The 19383-nt window shown below is 45.8% G+C and overlaps 1 protein-coding gene across 1 annotated transcript in view; it reads left to right on the top strand.

Annotated features, from left to right (window-relative positions):
• Positions 1-12995, top strand: part of LOC141106903 (uncharacterized) — a 42314-nt gene extending 29319 nt beyond the window's left edge. The window contains exons 16-21 of the mRNA XM_073597832.1: positions 217-277; positions 2165-2272; positions 2404-2545; positions 2662-2759; positions 2880-3009; positions 5777-12995. Of these exons, the coding sequence (XP_073453933.1) occupies positions 217-277; positions 2165-2272; positions 2404-2545; positions 2662-2759; positions 2880-3009; positions 5777-7077 (1840 nt within the window). The 3' untranslated portion in view covers positions 7078-12995. The remainder of the gene's footprint in view (positions 1-216; positions 278-2164; positions 2273-2403; positions 2546-2661; positions 2760-2879; positions 3010-5776) is intronic.
• The last annotated feature ends 6388 nt before the right edge of the window (positions 12996-19383 follow it).

Below are 19383 nucleotides of genomic sequence, written 5' to 3'. Positions count from 1 at the left end.
GTACATACTGCCCACTGTCATACCCTCCACACTTATGTTTGGCACCTCATGCCCCTATACTACAGTCTGCACTCTTCTCCTGCACATTTTTGCTTGGGGAAAGGGTTAGAGAATATATTTTTTTAACATAATGTTCTGTTTTAATTCTTGTTTTTGTAATTTCACCTATTTATGAACACAATCAAGTTCTTTTCATTATATTTTTACATTGTTTAGATTTTACCTTGGGTGTTTTATAGACAAGCAAATCGAAGAACAACAAGAAGCAGCTGTCAAAGTACGAAAAAACAAAATAAAATGCAGATTTTAATGTCTCAACCAGGAGGTGATCTACGTAATTGTATTGTCAGTGGAACGCAGAGACAGGAAGTGATAATGCGTAAAAAGAGGAAGTGATGTCATCTACAGGCAGGAAGTTCCGGGTGAGAGGTGAGTCGGGAGGAAGTAGAGAGGAGACATTGGTGGAACTGGCAGCAGAGGAGGTAATAAGATCTTATTTTATTTCTACACCAAGTAAACCCACCACAATGTCCGTCCTCTTCTTCCATAATCACTGTGGTGTCTTTTATCTCCAGCAGATGCTGTTTTCTCTCTGCCTCTCTCTCTTTATAATGTATATGTGGAGCCATTAATCCAATTGTACATTTATAGACCAAATACGTCCCAAATTGAGAGGCATTTATCCAAATTTTAATCCAGAGCCTCTGGTTTATAGACCGGATACATCCTAAATATAGAACCATTTATCCAACTGTCCATCCAGAGCCTCTGGTTTATAGACCGGATACATCCTAAATATAGAAACATTTATCCAACTGTCCATCCAGAGCCTCTGGTTTATAGACCAGATACATCCTAAATATAGAACCATTTATCCAACTGTCCATCCAGAGCCTCTGGTTTATATACCAGATACATCCTAAATATAGAAACATTTATCCAACTGTCCATCCAGAACCTCTGGTTTATAGGCCAAATACATCCTAAATATAGAACCATTTATCCAACTGTCCATCCAGAGCCTCTGGTTTATAGACCGGATACATCCTAAATATAGAAACATTTATCCAACTGTCCATCCAGAGCCTCTGGTTTATAGACCAGATACATGCTAAATATAGAACCATTTATCCAACTGTCCATCCAGAGCCTCTAGTTTATAGACCAGATACATCCTAAATATAGAGCCATTTATCCAACTGTCCATCCAGAGCCTCTAGTTTATAGACCAGATTTATCCTGGATATTGTTTGCAGAGCTGGAAGTGTTATCTATTTATTTTCAGCTCCAGTTTTCTTTTGGTAACAGTGGCTCACCCTCCTATGTTATTATTACATCCATTGACAAGGCTGGGGCCCTTCCCTCTTTCTCTTCAGTTTACCCCCAGGCCCTATTTTGTCTAAAACGTAGTAAAGTTACATTGATAGATTAGGCCTGGTATACAGTATATAGTAGCATTTTGAGGTGTCAGAACTGTGAAGGAACTCTGTGTAGACATTTTTTATCCCAGTACAGTCCAGATAATTCCCAGTTTATTATCTATCTACAGAGAGGAGAGTCCTGAATAAATCACGTGACCACATTATTAAGGATGGATAAAGACCAAAGTCACATGACTGAGAGGATATTAGACCTCACCCTGGAGATCATCTACCTGCTGACTGGAGAGGTGAGGAGGATTCTGGGAGGTCACATGACATCACTCTTATCTCTATTAATAAAACACAGACCTGACCGAAGAGGTGACGAGGATTCTGGGAGGTCACATGACATCACTCTTATCTCTATTAATAAAACACAGACATGACCGGAGAGGTGAGGAGGATTCTGGGAGGTCACATGACATCACTCTTATCTCTATTAATAAAACACAGACCTGACCGGAGAGGTGAGGAGGATTCTGGGAGGTCACATGACATCACTCTTATCTCTATTAATAAAACACGGACCTGACCGAAGAGGTGAGGAGGATTCTGGGAGGTCACATGACATCACTCTTATCTCTATTAATAAAACACAGACCTGACCGGAGAGGTGAGGAGGATTCTGGGAGGTCACATGACATCACTCTTATCTCTATTAATAAAACACAGACCTGACCGGAGAGGTGAGGAGGATTCTGGGAGGTTTGTATTAATAACCGTTTCTGTTTCTCCCTAAACAGGATTACAAAGTATTGAAGAAAACATCTGGTGATCCAATAACACTAAGCAGATCTCTTCATGGGACATCACCCATCACAGCGCCTGCACCTCACTGCCTGAGAACAGAGGTAACCAGTGCCAAGAAGATTCTGGAAGTCATCAAGAAGATGATGGAGCTGCTGACAGGAGAGGTGAGCGGTGCCGGGAATTCTGGGACATTATCCAGTAACAGACAAGGGATGTGTCTGGATGGTGACTGTATCATTGTGTGTGTCAGGTTCCTATAAGGTGTCAGGATGTCACTGTCTATTTCTCCATGGAGGAGTGGGAGTATTTAGAAGGACACAAGGATCTCTACAAGGACGTCATGATGGACAATCAGCCGCCCCTCACATCACCGGGTAAGAGGAGACTTTATTGTAAAGGAGAGAGCAGTACGGAGGGTCCACCTAGATCCCCCATCATCTGATAAACACATAGAAACAATTTATTCAGTCAGTGTGTGTGTTTCCTACAGATGGATCCAGTAATGGGAACCCACCAGAGAGATGTCCCCGTCCTCTGTATTCCTGGGATTCCACACAGGAAGGTCACACCATCCCTCACCATCATCAGGTAGATGGGACTGAAGGCTGGGGAAAGGTCAAAAATCATTCCAAAGTACGAAATTACATTTTTCTACCTACTCTCTTTTTCTCTTTTTGGGAATGTATACTACCACTTTTGGGGGTTTAGCCTGAAAAGCCAAAAAACATTAAAGAGGAAGAAGAAGAGAGGTTGGTGAGTGGAGATCAGCAGTCTATGGAGGAGGGGGAGATGATTATGAAAAGTAAACAGGAGGAATCTTCTCTACATATGGACACAAGTGAGTAATAAACAGTAAATTTCACATTTCCATTCTTCTATAATGAGTAGAAAGTGCGTATTCATCATTACATGGGTGGAAAAAAAAAAAACATAAAAAAAATTTGAAAGCTGCTGATCCAACGGGAGGCATAAAAACCATAGGAAGTTTGACTCAATTTTCCACCAGGAATAAATGACCTCTTGCTTTCAAAAGATAATAATATTCCTCGTTTTCACAGCGATTACAAGAAAGAACAATTTCTGTATTAGGTTCTTGTGTAATTTATCGGAAGTATGGCTGCAAATTAGTTATGGTGTGTAAGGAAGTGGTGCCACGCTTGTATACCATTCAAGGGTAAAATCGAGGCGGCAACTTGGTGTCATCCAAATATAAATGACTTTATTTGCTACGTGGTCAAATACAGTGCAAATGCTCTAACGCGTTTCGGCCATCGGGTCTCACTCATGCTATGATTAAGGCCTGCCATCCAAAACGCGTTTGATTATTTGCACTGTGTTTGACCATGTAGCGAATAAAGTCTTTTATATTTGGATGACGCCAAGTTTCCGGCTCAATTGTACCCTTGAGTGGTGTACAGACATGGAGCCACTGCGGCCTGGTTACCAGTTTTTCCAGCTCTCGGATGGGTTATGGTTGAGTGATTTGGTTTTTTTTTTTGCATATGCATTGTTATGGCTGATGTTTTGGGACACCTCAGTTGCCTGCTAACCGGTCCTTGGCCAGTTCCTGGCCTGTTTGCCTGTGATAAGACTGTTCAGGGTTGTAAAGCATTGCCTGGCTGTAAACAATGGAAATGGCTGTAGAGAATTTTCTTCAAACAAAACCTGTTTAGTGAACTACCTTAAGATAAGAGGATGTACACAACTTGATTGCTCGCAGTCTTTGCTCTAATTCATCCCAAAGGTGTTCTATCGGGTTGAGGTTCAACTCTTGAAGAGTCCTGAAGAGACAGCTTCAACTCTTCTGGGAAGGCTGTGCACAAGGTTTAGGAGTGTGTCTATGGGAATGTTTGACCATTCTTCCAGAAGAGCATTTGTGAGGTTGGATGAGAAGGCCTGGCTCGCAATCTTGGCTCTAATTCATCCCAAAGGTGTTCTATCGGGTTGAGGTCAGGACTCAAGGAGTCAAGTTCCTTCATCCCAAACTCACTGATCCATTTGTTTATGAACCTTGCTTTGTGCACTGGTCCAAATCATTTGGTGGAGGGGGGATTATGGTGTAGGGTGTTTTTCAGGGGTTGGACTTGGCCCCTTAGTTCCAGTGAAGGGAACTCTTAAGACGTCAGCATACCAAGACATTTTGGACAATTTCATGCTCCCAACTTTGTAGGAACAGTTTGGGGATGGCCCCTTCCTGTTCCAACATGACTGCTCACCAGTGCACAAAGCAAGGTCCATAAAGACATGGATGAGCGAGTTTGGGTTGGTGGAACTTGACTGACCTGCAACGAGTCCTGACCTCAACCCAATAGAACACCTTTGGGATGAATTAGAGCGGAGATTGTGAGCCAGGCCTTCTCGTCCAAGTCCAGTCAAGTTCCTCCACCCCAAACTCGCTCATCCATTTCTTTATGGACCTTGCTTTGTGCACTGGTGTGCAGTCATGTTGGAACGGGAAGGGGTCACCCCCAAACTGTTCCCACAAAGTTGGGAGCATGAAATTGTCCAAAATGTCTTGGTATGCTGACGCCTTAAGAGTTTCTTTCACTGGAACTAAGGGGCCAAACCCAACCCCTGAAAAACAACCCCACACCATAATCCCCCCTCCATTAAACGATTTGGACCAGTGCACAAGGCAAGGTCCATAAAGACATGGATGAGCGAGTTTGGGGTGGAGGAACTTGACTAATTTGACTCTAATTTATCCCAAAGGTGTTCTAGCGGGTTGAGGTCAGAATTCTGTGCAGGCCAGTCAAGTTCCTCCACCCCAAACTCGCTCATCCATGTCTTTATGGACCTTGCTTTGTGCACTGGTGCGCAGTCATGTTGGAACGGGAAGGGGTCACCCCCAAACTGTTCCCACAAAGTTGGGAGGATGAAATTGTCCAAAATGTTTTGGAATGCTGACGCCTTAAGAGTTCCCTTCACTGGAACTAAGGGCCCAAGTCCAGCCCCTGAAAAAACCCCACATCATAATCCACCCTCCACCAAAGGGTGGGCCAACTCAATATTGAACCCTACGGACTAATGCCCCGTACACACGGTCGGACTTTGTTCGGACATTCCGACAACAAAATCCTAGGATTTTTTCAGACGGATGTTGGCTCAAACTTGTCTTGCATACACACGGTCACACAAAGTTGTTGGAAAATCCGATCGTTCTGAACGCGGTGACATAAAACACGTACGTCGGGACTATAAACGGGGCAGTGGCCAATAGCTTTCATCTCTTTATTTATTCTGAGCATGCGTGGCACTTTGTCCGTCGGATTTGTATACACACGATCGGAATTTCCGACAACGGATTTTGTTGTCGGAAAATTTTATATCCTGCTCTCAAACTTTGTGTGTCGGAAAATCCGATGGAAAATGTGTGATGGAGCCTACACACGGTCGAAATTTCCGACAACAAGGTCCTATCACACATTTTCCGTCGGAAAATCCGACCGTGTGTACAGGGCATAAGACTGGGATGCCATTAAAGTTCCTGCGTGTGTGGAAAAGCAGGCGCCCCAATACTTTTGGTAATATAGTGTATATGGCTCCTGAATGTAAAGCAGAAACATAACTATAACATTTCTTTTTTTTAAATTGCTTTCCAACAGATGAACATAACCGGAACAGGAACACCCCTGAGGGACGTTTTCGTTTATTTCCAGATTATAATGCAGAAGATAATGGCGTCACTCAACATTCTCCAGAAGAAAACCTTGTTACTCACAATATAAGTCCTTACCATGTAGAGAAAGCCTTGAACCCCTCTGAGGAATCTTCTGATAAATCACATTCTGTGACTCCAGAAATCCATCCAAAATCTCAGAGTACGGATAGGTCTACAGATCCATCCAATCCCCAGGAACCTTCTCTAGGGCATGGAGGAGTTCACATAGGAGAGCGTTCCTCGTGTGGGAAATCTTTCCCTGAAAACAGAGACCATATTACACACCAGAGAAGTCACCCAACTGAGCGCCCTTTCTCATGCTCAGAGTGCGGGAAAAGTTTCACTTTGAAAGGAAACCTCGTTCGACACCAGAGACTTCATACGGGCGAGCGTCCTTACTCATGTTCAGAGTGTGGGAAATGTTTCATTGAGAAGAGATGTCTTCTCAGGCACGAGAGAAGTCACACGGGAGAGCGTCCTTATTCATGTTCAACGTGCGGGAAGCGTTTTGCCGATAAAGGAAACCTTCTCTTGCACCAGAGAAGCCACACCGGCGAGCGTCCTTATTCATGTTCAGAGTGCAAGAAGAGCTTCACCGACAAAGTCAAACTTCTTCTTCACCAGAGGATTCACACGGGCGAGCGTCCTTTTTCGTGTTCCGAGTGCGGGAAATGTTTTAGCCAGAAAGGAAACCTTGTTAAACACCAGAGGAGTCACACGGGCGTCCGCCCCTTCTCGTGTTTAGAGTGTGGCTTCTCTTTCACTGCCAAAGGAGACCTCCTCAATCACCAGAGAAGTCACACAGGTGAGCGCCCTTATGCATGCTCGGTGTGCGGGAAATGTTTCATTTTGAAAAAGACACTTCTTACGCACCAGAGAAGTCACACGGGCGAGCGCCCCTATTCGTGTTCAGAGTGCGGGAAATGTTTCATTCACAAAGGAAGCCTTGTCAAACACCAGAAAACTCACACAGGCGAGCGCCCCTTTTCGTGTCCAGAGTGTGGAAAGTGTTTCATTCACAAAGTAGGCCTGGTTACGCACCAGAGAATTCATACGGGCGAGCGTCCGTTTTCGTGTTCGGTGTGCGGGAAATGTTTCACCGAGAAAGCAAAACTTCTAATACATCACAGAAGTCACACCGGCGAGCGTCCTTTTCCATGCTCGGTGTGCCGGAAATGTTTCATTGAGAAAAGGCAACTTGTTCAGCACCAGAGAACTCACCAATCTCGAACACTCAGCTCCTAATGCTGTTGATTGGTACATTTCACAGGTTCCTGGCTCCCGATCCTCTTTTTTGGGTTCTTCATCAATGTTAAAGAATCCAGCAAGGATGATCCCTCTCGTAATGGGCCAACTGGATACGTAGACCCAGGAAGTCAAGAGATCTAAGTATACCAGGGAATGATCGGAACCCTAGGAGCTTCAGATTCAATGGGGGATGGAGGTGGATATTTGAATATTTAATGAAGATATTAAATGTTTCTATGGTTTACTCCTTAGAAATAATATATCAAAACAAGTAATTTACGAAGGAGTACATAGGAAATGGTAAACGGCAAAAGTGGCATTTCCGTTATCACTGGGGTCTCTTGGTTTGAGTCACTTTTTGGAGACGCCAATGGGGTAAGGTTTGGTTTCTACGGTTCCTGGCTCCCAATCCTCTTTTTTGGGTTCTTCGTCAATGTTAAAGATCCAGCAAGGATGATTCCTCTCGTAATGGGCCAACTGGATACGTAGACCCAGGAAGTCAAGAGATCTAAGTATACCAGGGAATGATTGGAACCCTAGGAGCTTCAGATTCAACGGGGGAGGGAGGTGGATAGGCGCATTAGCATGATGAAGATATTAAATATTTCTATGGTTTACTCCATAGAAATAATATATCAAAACAAGTAATTTACGAAGGAGTACATGGGAAATGGCAAAAGTGGCATTTCCGTTACCACTGGGGTCTCTTGGCTTGAGTCTCTTTTTGGAGACACCAATGGGGTGAGGTTTGGGTTCTACGGTTCCGGCTACCGTTCCTCTTTTTTGGGTTCTTCATCCATTTTAAAGATCCAGCAAGGATGATCCCTCTTGTAATGGGCCAACTGGATACGTAGACCCAGGAAGTCAAGAGATCTAAGTATACCAGGGAATGATCGGAACCCTAGGAGCTTCAGATTCAACGGGGGAGGGAGGTGGATAGGCGTATTAGCATGATGAAGATATTAAATGTTTCTATGGTTTACTCCTTACAAAATATTATATCAAAATATTACTGTTTTGATATATTACTACAACGGGGTAAGGTTTGGTTTCTACGGTTCCTGGCGCCCGATCCTCTTTTTTAGGTTCTTCATCAGCCCTAGGAGCTTCATATTCAATGGGGGATGGAGGTGGATAAGCATATTAGCATGATGAAGATATTAAATGTTTCTATGGTTTACTCCTTAGAAATAATATATCAAAATATTACTATTTTGATATATTACTACAACGGGGTAAGGTTTGGTTTCTACGGTTCCTGGCTCCCGATCCTCTTTTTTGGGTTCTTCACAATGTTAAATAAAGATCCAGCAAGGATGATCCCTCTCGTAATGGGCCAACTGGATACGTAGACCCAGGAAGTCAAGAGATCTAAGTATACCAGGGAATGATCGGAACCCTAGGAGCTTCAGATTCAATGGGGGCTGGAGGTGGATATTTGGATATTTAATGAAGATATTAAATGTTTTGTATGGTTTACTCCTTAGAAATAATATATCAAAACAAGTAATTTATGAAGTAGTTCATAGGAAATGGTAAACGGCAAAAGTGGCATTTCCGTTATCACTGGGGTCTTTTGGCTTGAGTCTCTTTTTGGAGGCGCCAACGGGGTAACATTTGCTTTCTACGGTTTCTGGCTCCCGATCCTCTTTTTTGGGTTTTTCATCAATGTTAGAGATCCAGCAAGGCTGATCTCTCTCGTAATGGGCCAAGTGGATACGTAGTCCCAGGAAGTCAAGATATCTAATTATACCAGGGAATGATTGGAACCCTAGGAGCTTGAGATTCAACGGGGGAGGGAGGTGGATAGGCGTATTAGCATGATGAAGATATTAAATATTTTTATGGTTTACTCCATAGAAATAATATATCAGAACAAGTCATTTGCAAAGGAGTACATAGGAAAGGGTAAACGGCAAAAGTGGCATTTCCGTTATCACTGGGGTCTCTTGGTTTGAGTCTCTTTTTGGAGACGCCAATGGGGTAAGGTTTGGTTTCTACGGTTCCTGGCTCCCGATCCTCTTTTTTGGGTTCTTCGTCAATGTTAAAGATCCAGCAAGGATGATCCCCCTTGTAATGGGCCAACTGGATACGTAGACCCAGGAAGTCAAGAGATCTAAGTATACCAGGGAATGATCGGAACCCTAGGAGCTTCAGATTCAACGGGGGAGGGAGGTGGATAGGCGTATTAGCATGATGAAGATATTAAATGTTTCTATGGTTTACTCCTTAGAAATAATATATCAAAATATTACTATTTTGATATTTTACTACAACGGGGTAAGGTTTGGTTTCTACGGTTCCTGGTGCCCGATCCTCTTTTTTAGGTTCTTCATCAGCCCTAGGAGCTTCATATTCAATGGGGGATGGAGGTGGATAAGCATATTAGCATGATGAAGATATTAAATGTTTCTATGGTTTACGCCTTAGAAATAATATATCAAAATATTACTATTTTGATATATTACTACAACGGGGTAAGGTTTGGTTTCTACAGTTCCTGGCTCCCAATCCTCTTTTTTGGGTTCTTCACAATGTTAAATAAAGATCCAGCAAGGATGATCCCTCTCGTAATGGGCCAAGTGGATACGTAGACCCAGGAAGTCAAGAGAAGTATGCCAGGGAATGATCAGAACCCTGGGAGCTTCAGATTCAATGGGGGAGGGAGGTGGATAGGCGTATTAGCATGATGAAGATATTAAATGTTTCTATGGTTTACTCCATAGAAATAATATATCAAAACAAGTAATTTACGAAGGAGTATATGGGAAAGGGTAAACGGCAAAAGTGGCATTCTGTTATCACTGGGGTCTCTTGGCTTGAGTCTCTTTTTGGAGACACCAACAGGGTAAGGTTTGGTTTCTACGGTTTCTGGCTCCCAATCCTCTTTTTTGGGTTCTTCATCAATGTTAAAGCTCCAGCAAGGATGATCCCTCTCGTAATGGGCCAACTGGATACGTAGACCCAGGAAGTCAAGAGAAGTATACCAGGGAATGATCGGAACCCTAGGAGCTTCAGGTTTAATGGGGGATGGAGGGGGATATCTGTATTCGAATGATGAAGATAATAAATGTTTCTATGGTTTACTCCTTAGAAATAATATATCAAAATATTACTATTTTGATATATTACTACAATGGGGAAAGGTTTGGTTTCTACGGTTCCTGGCATCCAGTCCTCTTTTTTGGGTTCTTCATCAACCCTAGGATCTTCAGATTCAATGGGGGAGGGAGGTGGATAGGTGTATTAGCATGATTAAGATATTAAATGTTTCTATGGTTTACTCCATACAAATAATATATCAAAACAAGTCATTTATAAAGGAGTACATAGGAAATGGTAAATGGCAAAAGTGGCATTTTCGTTATCACTGGGGTCTCTTGGCTTGAGTCTCTTTTTGGAGACACCAATGGGGTGAGGTTTAGTTTCTACGGTTCCTGGCTACCGGTCCTCTTTTTTGGGTTCTTCATCAATTTTAAAGATCCAGCAAGGATGATCCCTCTCGTAATGGGCCAAGTGGATACGTAGACCCAGGAAGTCAAGAGAAGTATACCAGGGAATGATCGGAACACTAGGAGCTTCAGATTCAATGGGGGAGGGAGGTGGATAGACATATTAGCATGATTAAGATATTAAATGTTTCTATGGTTTACTCCTTAGAAATAATATATCAAAACAAGTCATTTATGAAGGAGTACATGGGAAAGGGTAAACGGTAAAAGTGGCATTTCTGTTATCACTGGGGTCTCTTGGCTTAAGTCTCTTTTTGGAGTAGCCAATTGGGTAAGATTTGGTTTCTACGGTTCCTGGCTCCCGATTTTGTTTTTTGGGTTCTTCATCAATGTTAAATAAAGAATCCAGCAAGGATGATCCCTCTCGTAATGGGCCAAGTGGATATGTAGACCCAGGAAGTCAAGAGCTATAAGTATACCAGGGAATGATCAGAACCTTAGGAGCTTCAGATTCAACGGGGGAGGGAAGTGGATAGGCGTATTAGAATGATGAAGATATTAAATGTTTTTGTGGTGTGATGTGATAGTTCTTGGTCTTCAGGGATTACATTAAAGTAATATAGTCCTCTAAACAAACAGTGATGACTTGGTCCCACACTCACCATAGAACTAATACACTCACCGGCCACTTTATTAGGCCCACCTAATACCGGGTTGGACCCCCTTTTTCCTTCATTCTTCATGGCATAGATTCAACAAGGTGTTGGAAACATTCCTCAGATAGTTTGGTCCATAGTGACACGATAGCATCACACAGTTGCTGCAGATTTGTCGGCTGAACATCCATGATGCGAATCACTCGTTCCACCACATCCCAACGGTGCTCTATTGGATGAGATCTGGTGACTGTGGAGGCCATTGAAGTACAGTGACCTCATTGTCCAGTGGTGAGATGATTGGAGCTTTGTGACATGGTGCATTATCCTGCTGGAAGGAGCCATCAGAAAATGGGGACACTGTAGTCATAAAGGGATGGACAAGGTCACCAACAGTACTCAGGTAGGCCATGACATGTAAACCATTCTTAATTCCTACTAAGGGGCAAAAAGTGTGCCAAGAAAATATCCCCAAAACCTTTACACCACCACCACCAGCCTGAACCGGTGATACAAGGCAGGATGGATCCATGCTTTCATGTTGTTTACGACAAATTCTGACCCACCATCTGAATCTCGCAGCTGAAATCCAGACTCATCAGACCAGGCAAGGTTTTTTCAATCTTCTATTGTCCAATTTTGTTGATCCTGTGTGAATTGTAGCCTCAGTTTCCTGTTCTTGGCTGACAGGAGTGGCACTCGGTGTGGTCTTCTGCTGCTGTAGCCCATCTGCTTTGAGGTTCGATGTGCTGTGCGTTACATCCAAGGTATTTTGCATACCTTGGATGTAACGAGTGGTTATTTGAGTTACTGTTGCTTTTCTATGATCTCCAACCAGTCTGCCCATTCTCCTCTGACCTCTGACATCAGCAAGGCCTTTTCCTCCACGCAACTGCCGCTCACTGGATATTTTCTCTTTTTCCCACCATTCTCTGTAAACCCGAGAGATGGTTGTGTGTGAAAATCCCAGAAATACTCAGACCAGCCCGTCTGGCACTAACAACCACGCCACGTTCAAAGTCACCTAAATCCCCTTTCTTCCCTATTCTGATGCTCGGTTTGAACTTCTTCCCCACGTCTAGATGCCTAAATGAACTTGAGTTGCTGTCATGTGGTTGGCATAGCTTGCATAAAAAAAGGGAATTAACTCAAGAGATAAAATGATAATCCTGCAAACTTTATAAAACTCTGGTTCTGCCACATCTGGAGTATTCTGTCCAGTTCTGGTCAAACAATCCTCAAAAAGGATGTGCTGGAGCTGGAGAGAGTCCAGAGATAGGCAACTAAATTAATAAGGGGACTGGAGGACCTCAATTACTCAACTACAGGCACTAAATTTAAGTAAGGACGTGGAACTCTCTTCCACAATTGGTAGTCTCAGCGGGGAGTATTGATATTTTTAAAAGACTCATGGACGTGCATCTTAGTAAACACAGCATACAGGGATATGGGAAATGATTGACGCACATACAACTACACAGGTTGTACTGGATGGGCTATCGTCTTTATTCAACCTTACCGACTATGAAACTATGATTAGCAATTGGTATTACCAAGCAATTGAACAGGTGTACCTAATAAAGTGTCTGGTGAGTGTATACGGGCAAGTATGGGAATATATAGGCAACTCCTTTTTTATAGGTTTCTGCACGTCATTGCTCTTCGTTTTACAAAAGTAGCCGGCTTTTCGTTCGTCCAGTCAATGTGTAATATTTAATAACTTTGATTATATTTATTACTTTAGTTATGCAAGATTGTGTGTTCAGCATTCATTCTGAATTTCTAAAATAAACAAGAAAGCTCTAAACTTCACCGTATTCTGGTCCTGTTCCTGGTGTCCTGTTTTTTTTTTTTTCCATAGAGGCTCATCCATTGATGATGAATTGGGGAAAAGTAAAGTCCAGAACAGGCACGAACTAGCCATAGGGCACTTGCCCAGTGGGCCGGGGTCGCCGGGTTGCATGTTCTTGTGGGGCTCAAGGCAGCTGAGCTCGGGGGGGGGGGGCAGAGAGCACAAGAGGTGGGCCTGTGAGCATAAAGAGGGAGGAGACGCCGGACCAGAGAGAAAATGAGTGCGGCTTCCCGTGCGCTTGGATAGGAGGAGAGGCGGGCGGCTGTATATAGAAGAATCAATCTCTCCATTTTCCTCTTGCAGCATCTTAAAGCCCAGTTCTCCTCCTCTCCCTCCCGCAGGCATTCAGAGGATGCAGGAGGAAAATGGAGAGATTGATTTCTTCTATATGCAGCCGCTCCTCCTATTCAGCTTCTTTCTGCTGCCCCCCCCCTGCTGTGCTCTCTGCCCCCCCATGCCTTCTGCCCCCCCCCCCGTGCTATGTGGCCCCCATCTGTGCACTCCAGCCCCCCCCAGTTCTCTCTGCCCCCCCCTGCCTTCCAGCTCCACCAGTGCTCTCCGCCTCCCCCTTTGCTCTCCAGCCCCCCAGTGCTCCCCATCCCCCTGTGCTCTCCAGTCCCCCCGCTCTCAAACTCCCCCCACCTTTGCTCTCCAGCCCCCCAATACTCTCAGGCTCCCCCCAGTGCTCTCTGCGACTCCCCTTTGCTCTCCAGCCCCCTAGTGCTCCCCCCTACCCTCCAGTGCTCTCCCTCTCCCCATTTGCTTCCCATCCCCCTGTGCTCTCAGGCCCCCAACCGCTCTCAGACTCCCCCCTCCTGTGCTCTCTAACCCCCTCTGCTCTCAGACTCCTCCCACCTGTGTTCTCCAGACCCCTAGTGCTCCCCCCTGCCCTCCAGTTCCCCCAGTGTTCTCCGTCTCCCCCTTTGCTTCCCAGCCCGCCAGTGCTCTCTGGTCCCCTGTGCTCTCAGGCCCCCAACCACTCTCAGACTCCCCCCCACCTGTGCTCTCCAGCCCCCTCACTCTCAGACTCCCCTCAACTGTGCTCTCCAGCCCCCCAGTACTTTCAGGCTCCCCCCAGTGCTCTCTGTGCCTCCCCTTTGCTCTCCAGCCCCCTAGTGCTTCCCCCTGCCCTCCAGCTCCCCCAGTGCTCTCCGTCTCCCCCTTTGCTTCCCACCCCCCTGTGCTCTCCAGCCCGCCAGTGCTCTCTGGCCCCCTGTGCTCTCAGGCCCCCAACCACCCTCAGACTCCCCCCACCTGTGCTCTCTAGCCCCCCCGCTCTCAGACTCCCCCCACCTGTGCTCTCCAGCCCCCCAGTACTCTCAGGCTCCCCCCAGTGCTCTCTGCACCCCATGCTCCCTAGGTAACCCCATGCTCTCAGGCTCACCCAGTGCTCTCTGCCCCCCCCCGTGCTCTCCAGGCCCCACCCTCTGTGCTATCCAGGCCCCATCCTGTGCTCTCCAGTGCCCCCAGCCGTGCTTCCACAACCCCCCCCCCCCCCTGCCATTGCTCTCTGTGAATGTATGTCATGGGCTGCGCAGTCTAAAATGCCTGGGCCTATTTTTTTGTCCCAGTCTGGGCCTGGTCCAGAAGGTCTAGTTCCACACGTGTCTCAGCTAATAGCTAAGCATTCCACTAAAAATACCACATAAAATATTCCCATCACTGCCACCTTGGTTCTCCTCCTCACGTTCACAGTGATAGGCTCCATAATTTCACAGCAATGATCAGATTAATGATGCAGAGGTCATTCCTATCAGTGGCTTAGAGAGTATGTCAATGTCATGTGATCATCCTGTCATTGTCACAGTGATTGTTCTTCTCATTGCTACAACGGTTAAAGCTAGGTTGTCTGGAGGTTTCACGGATAAGGGAAGCCCTGTCTCAGTACACCACCCCTGTACTGAAGGACATTATGCATTTGCATATACTAGTTACTCCAGTCTTTTTCGTTATATTAACATTTATTTGAGGATTTCTACCGAAAACTGGAGAAAGAAAAGGGTCACATGACCATGCTTCTATTTCACCCTGCTGTCCACTGGCTGGCGGGAGGAGGTAGACCATTGCCATAACACCCATTGCAATAGTAATTAAAGTGGTTATAAAGCCTACACATTACTTTCTTTAGGGTAAAAAAAAAGTTTAGGTAGTAGTAGGTAGTGGCCCCCATTCGATCCACTGTGCCCGTCTACAGCGGCTCTCTCCCCTCACTTCCTTGTCTCACTGGCCATTGGCTCCCACTGCTGGCAATCAAAGCCAGTAATGAGGGCGTGGGGGAATCTAAACAACCACTTTGCCTTCAACAGAGTTACTGAAGGTAGAGGTGGGTTTTGACGCAGACGACCCCCAGGTTACGACCCTCTGACCCATCTGAGCAGGCAGCTACTGGGAACTGGAATAAGAGTCCCTTGTAGTGCTTGGATCATAGGCTAGTATTGTCATGTACCCGGTAGGAGACTGAATTGATGAGGTTGGCCTCTCTTGTATCTCCAGCCCAGGCCCCACTGAAGGTGGAACAGATGGTGCCAAGGGACAGGCGGAACACGAGTGTTGGCAGATGTTGATAGCAGAACTTGCAGCAGGAGATGAAGGCTTGAGAAGCCAGGCAGCACATCAGGCCAGGAGCAGATGTGATGCACGCTGGACCATCCAAGGTTAAAGGGGCACTCTGCATGTCCTGCAGGTTCTAGAAGTGTGGCTTGTCGAAGATCTCAGCAGGCGTTAGGCAGGAACACACTGCGATGACTGGAGTAGTTTTGAAGGACAAACGGAGCAGAAACTCAGAAGTGGTATGAAACCAAGTCAGGAGAAGGAGTGAGGTCACAGAGGTAGCCGAGTTCAGTAGCAGGAGGGCAACAAGGTACAGAGGTGAAGGTGGAAGAGTGGTCAGGAATGGAGCTAAAATCAGGAACAGGTGGGCAGAGGTACATTACAAGCAGAATCCAGGATCAGATCAGTAACAAGCTGGGTTGTCTACAGAAGTCAGATGCAGCATACACGCAGGACACAGAGAAAGCTGAAGACCAGTCAGCACTGACTGCAAGATCATTCCTTAAATAGCCTGCCTGACGCCAGAAACTGTGGGCACGCTCCCGCGTGCGTGCACACGTGTGCGCACATGCGCATTCCCATGAGTAATGCGCCCTTCTACATTTCTATTACCAATGCACCCTATGCTCATTTCTATTAGCGATGCTATGCCCATGTGCATATCTTTGAGAAAGTCGCCGTACTGGAATTCCCTTACAAGTATGCAATGCAGCCTAAGCTGGCAGGAGCGCAGGGAAGCGTGCAGAGGCACTGGAAGCTGTAGGAGTGCACAGAGTTACACCGGATCACTGCAGACTTTAGAGGGCACAAGTGTGGTAATGAATGGAATCATGGAGGTACAAAAAGGCTGGGAGCTGGCAGAGGTTCACAAGGAAATCAGAGTATGCTAGAGCGCTGATAGGATAGGACAGATGCTGGGATCGGGTGGCAGGTGCATACAGGGAGTCAATGGGGATAACCTGGACAAAACTGGGAACGCTGGAGATATGAAAGTCCTGCTAGAAGTCACTGGGAATACAGGGGGTCTGCCTACTTGTGTGTGGATGCCTCGCTCAAACTCTGGACAACACATGCGCTGGTCTTTTAAGACGGAACCTGGCCATAGACTGACTAAGGTGTAAGACAAAAAGTGTAGCCCTAATAAAATGAATACATGTATAAACACATATAGAAAATTGTTTTTGAATAAACCCAGTTGATAAACAACAACATATGAATGAAAAAACCAAAGTGAATAAATCAATATAAAATAAAGTGAAAAGTCCCAAATGAAACTTGGTATAAAAATCTTGATAGGTGCAAACTTGAAATGAAGAAACACCACCACCAATAATATGGAGGCTTACCAGAACGTTTGAACCCAAAAGAACCTACGTTCAATGGGTCAAACAGGCTTGTGTGGTGGAAACAACCACTAACAGTATGGAATCCTCTAGAAGCTGTACCGAGAAACACGACCATCCATAGACTGGTGTATCTCATGAAGAAGATGGCCCGTATTGCATGGATACTTTCTCTCCGATAGATGTGCTATGAAGACGCTGGGGATGTAGTCTCCCAATTTCTCCGCCGAAAAGACACTCCCTCTCCCTGGCACAACCTACCATAGACCATGGCCATAGACTGACTAAGGCACTGGAGGTTAATGATTTGCTGACTGCCATAACCCTTGTACAGGAGAAAAGGCCCAGTGCTGAAGCATGGAACGAGTGGAATCCTCGTACTCCCTGCTACTAGAGTCTGCACCATCTTCAGAGTCTTCTCTAGCTCTGCTGGGTGTGGCCACCTCCACTGCTAAATAGACTCTCACCCAGGGCCGGGAAAAAGGGTGGTCGAGAGGGGAGGCTGCCCTGGGCACAATGGTTTCTTGTAGGGATAAGTGCACCTTCATTCTGTTACTGCTTCTAAACGTTGGGTGTAGGATCCCCTAAGATTGCACATCATGAACAAGGGAAGGGGCACAGTTTGGCACCTTTGCCCTGGGCACTGGGTGACCTTGTCCCGGAACTGCTGTAGCGGTACCCCCATAGGGGCTGCTGGATATTGTGGTCAACCTGTCAACCTGCCCAGCCTGGCATTCACTTCCCAGTCACTCGTGAGACAATGAACTGTCTGTATGTTTGTTTTGTATTTTATTGAGGGATTTTGAACTTGGGTAGGGTAAGGGAAGTTATGGGATGGCCAGAATCAATAATGGAATCGAAAGGATGATCAGATGGAACCTCTATTTACACTTCTAGAGCTCCAGTCTCCTCCAGCACAACGCTTATTTGCAGACTGCTTTTCTCCCTCTCCTATACAATACTTGGTACCTGGTACAGCTAGCACATGGTAGGCCCAACTCTGACTCTGTCAGGCCTTAGCAACTGCCATTTGCAGACAGGGACCACGAGCCCCTTTAGTGTAGCAACAAAAATAGGAAAGTCTTTAGTGCTAGCTGACCCCTTTGGTGGACTACTGCTCCCAGTCAGTCCTCTTCAGGCCCTGCCAGCCCTCCTGGCTGCAGCTGCCCGACTCCACTGTTCCAGACATCACAGTCTCTCCTGCTGGCTCTACATCCATCTCAGACTGCTCTCTCCCAGTCCGCTCCGGCATGCCTTCCCAGCTCTCCCAACTGTGCCTGTCACTCGCCAGCCCTCCTGGCTGCACTCCGGTGGATCACTCCTGGAGACTTGCCGGCAACACTAGCTCCCTCTCCGTGCCTCCTGTCCAGATCCTTCTTTGTTACTTAGAAAGGCTCCGACCTGAACCTGAACCCCACAGGCCCAAGGTCACCCCACCGGACTGGGGAGTGCCTCAAAGGCCCCGACAACCTAGTGCTCCATCTCCAGCTTCATCCACCTGACAACTCCTCCCCAGCTGGGCTGACTCTAGGTATTTAAGGAGGCCTGCCCCCTACCAATCCAGGTTGGGGATTGGTAAGGGCTCCTTAGAACACCCCAGGCAGCTCCACCTCTCTTCCCCTCTTTCCTTCTGGAATCCTCTAGAAACAGAAGGGAGGTAACCGAAGGATGATGCTATCTGTGAGTCACCAGCCTACTCTGAGCCACTCCCAGCCCACACAGATCAAAACAAACAGGCCTAGCTTACAGCTAGGCTTGATTAAATTTACCTGCACTACAAAAATACAAAACTCTACTTCTAGCACCTACCTAAAGTAGAGGGTGCTACACTGCTCTCACCTCAGTCATGCATGACTTTTTTGGGGCCAAATAGCTCTGATGTTTGCCAAAATGGGGCCACAAGTGCGACCTTTCCTGTGGATACTATATCCAATCCCTGCAGCTTTAGTGGTCTCTAGCCATCTGCCACTGAGACTCTGATGCTCTGAGAAGTCACAATTTTCTGCCATCGCTCCTAAACTGAAAGAGACCATTTCGGCTCTTGTGGATGAGGTAGGCACTATCTAGAAACTAGGGGATCAGCCTGTTACTTCGACTAGCGCTATTCTTGGTCTAGGATTCTTTAGAGCACCTATGACCACCAAGACCTTTCAGGTACACCTGCCGTTCTCATTCTTCTTTATGCTTGAATTTTAGTTGGGCGTGTGTCGTATGTTTCCACAACAGGTTAATTTTTACTGAAACTTAAAATGCAATAACATTTATTTTCATTATCTTTACTTATTATAATAGTTTGTAGCAAGAGATTTAAAAATGAGCCGCCCCTGATTCTCTCTTGCTCCACTGCGCCAAAGAAAATATGCATTAGCGCCACTATCTCTATCTGTACACATGTGAGCGGTATAGTTTTGGGATTCTGAACTATCTTTACTTATTGCCTGGATTTCAAA

The sequence above is a fragment of the Aquarana catesbeiana genome, linkage group LG08, assembly GCF_042186555.1.
Source record: "Aquarana catesbeiana isolate 2022-GZ linkage group LG08, ASM4218655v1, whole genome shotgun sequence".
Lineage (NCBI taxonomy): Eukaryota > Metazoa > Chordata > Amphibia > Anura > Ranidae > Aquarana > Aquarana catesbeiana.
This window is presented reverse-complemented; position numbering and strand designations above follow the sequence as displayed.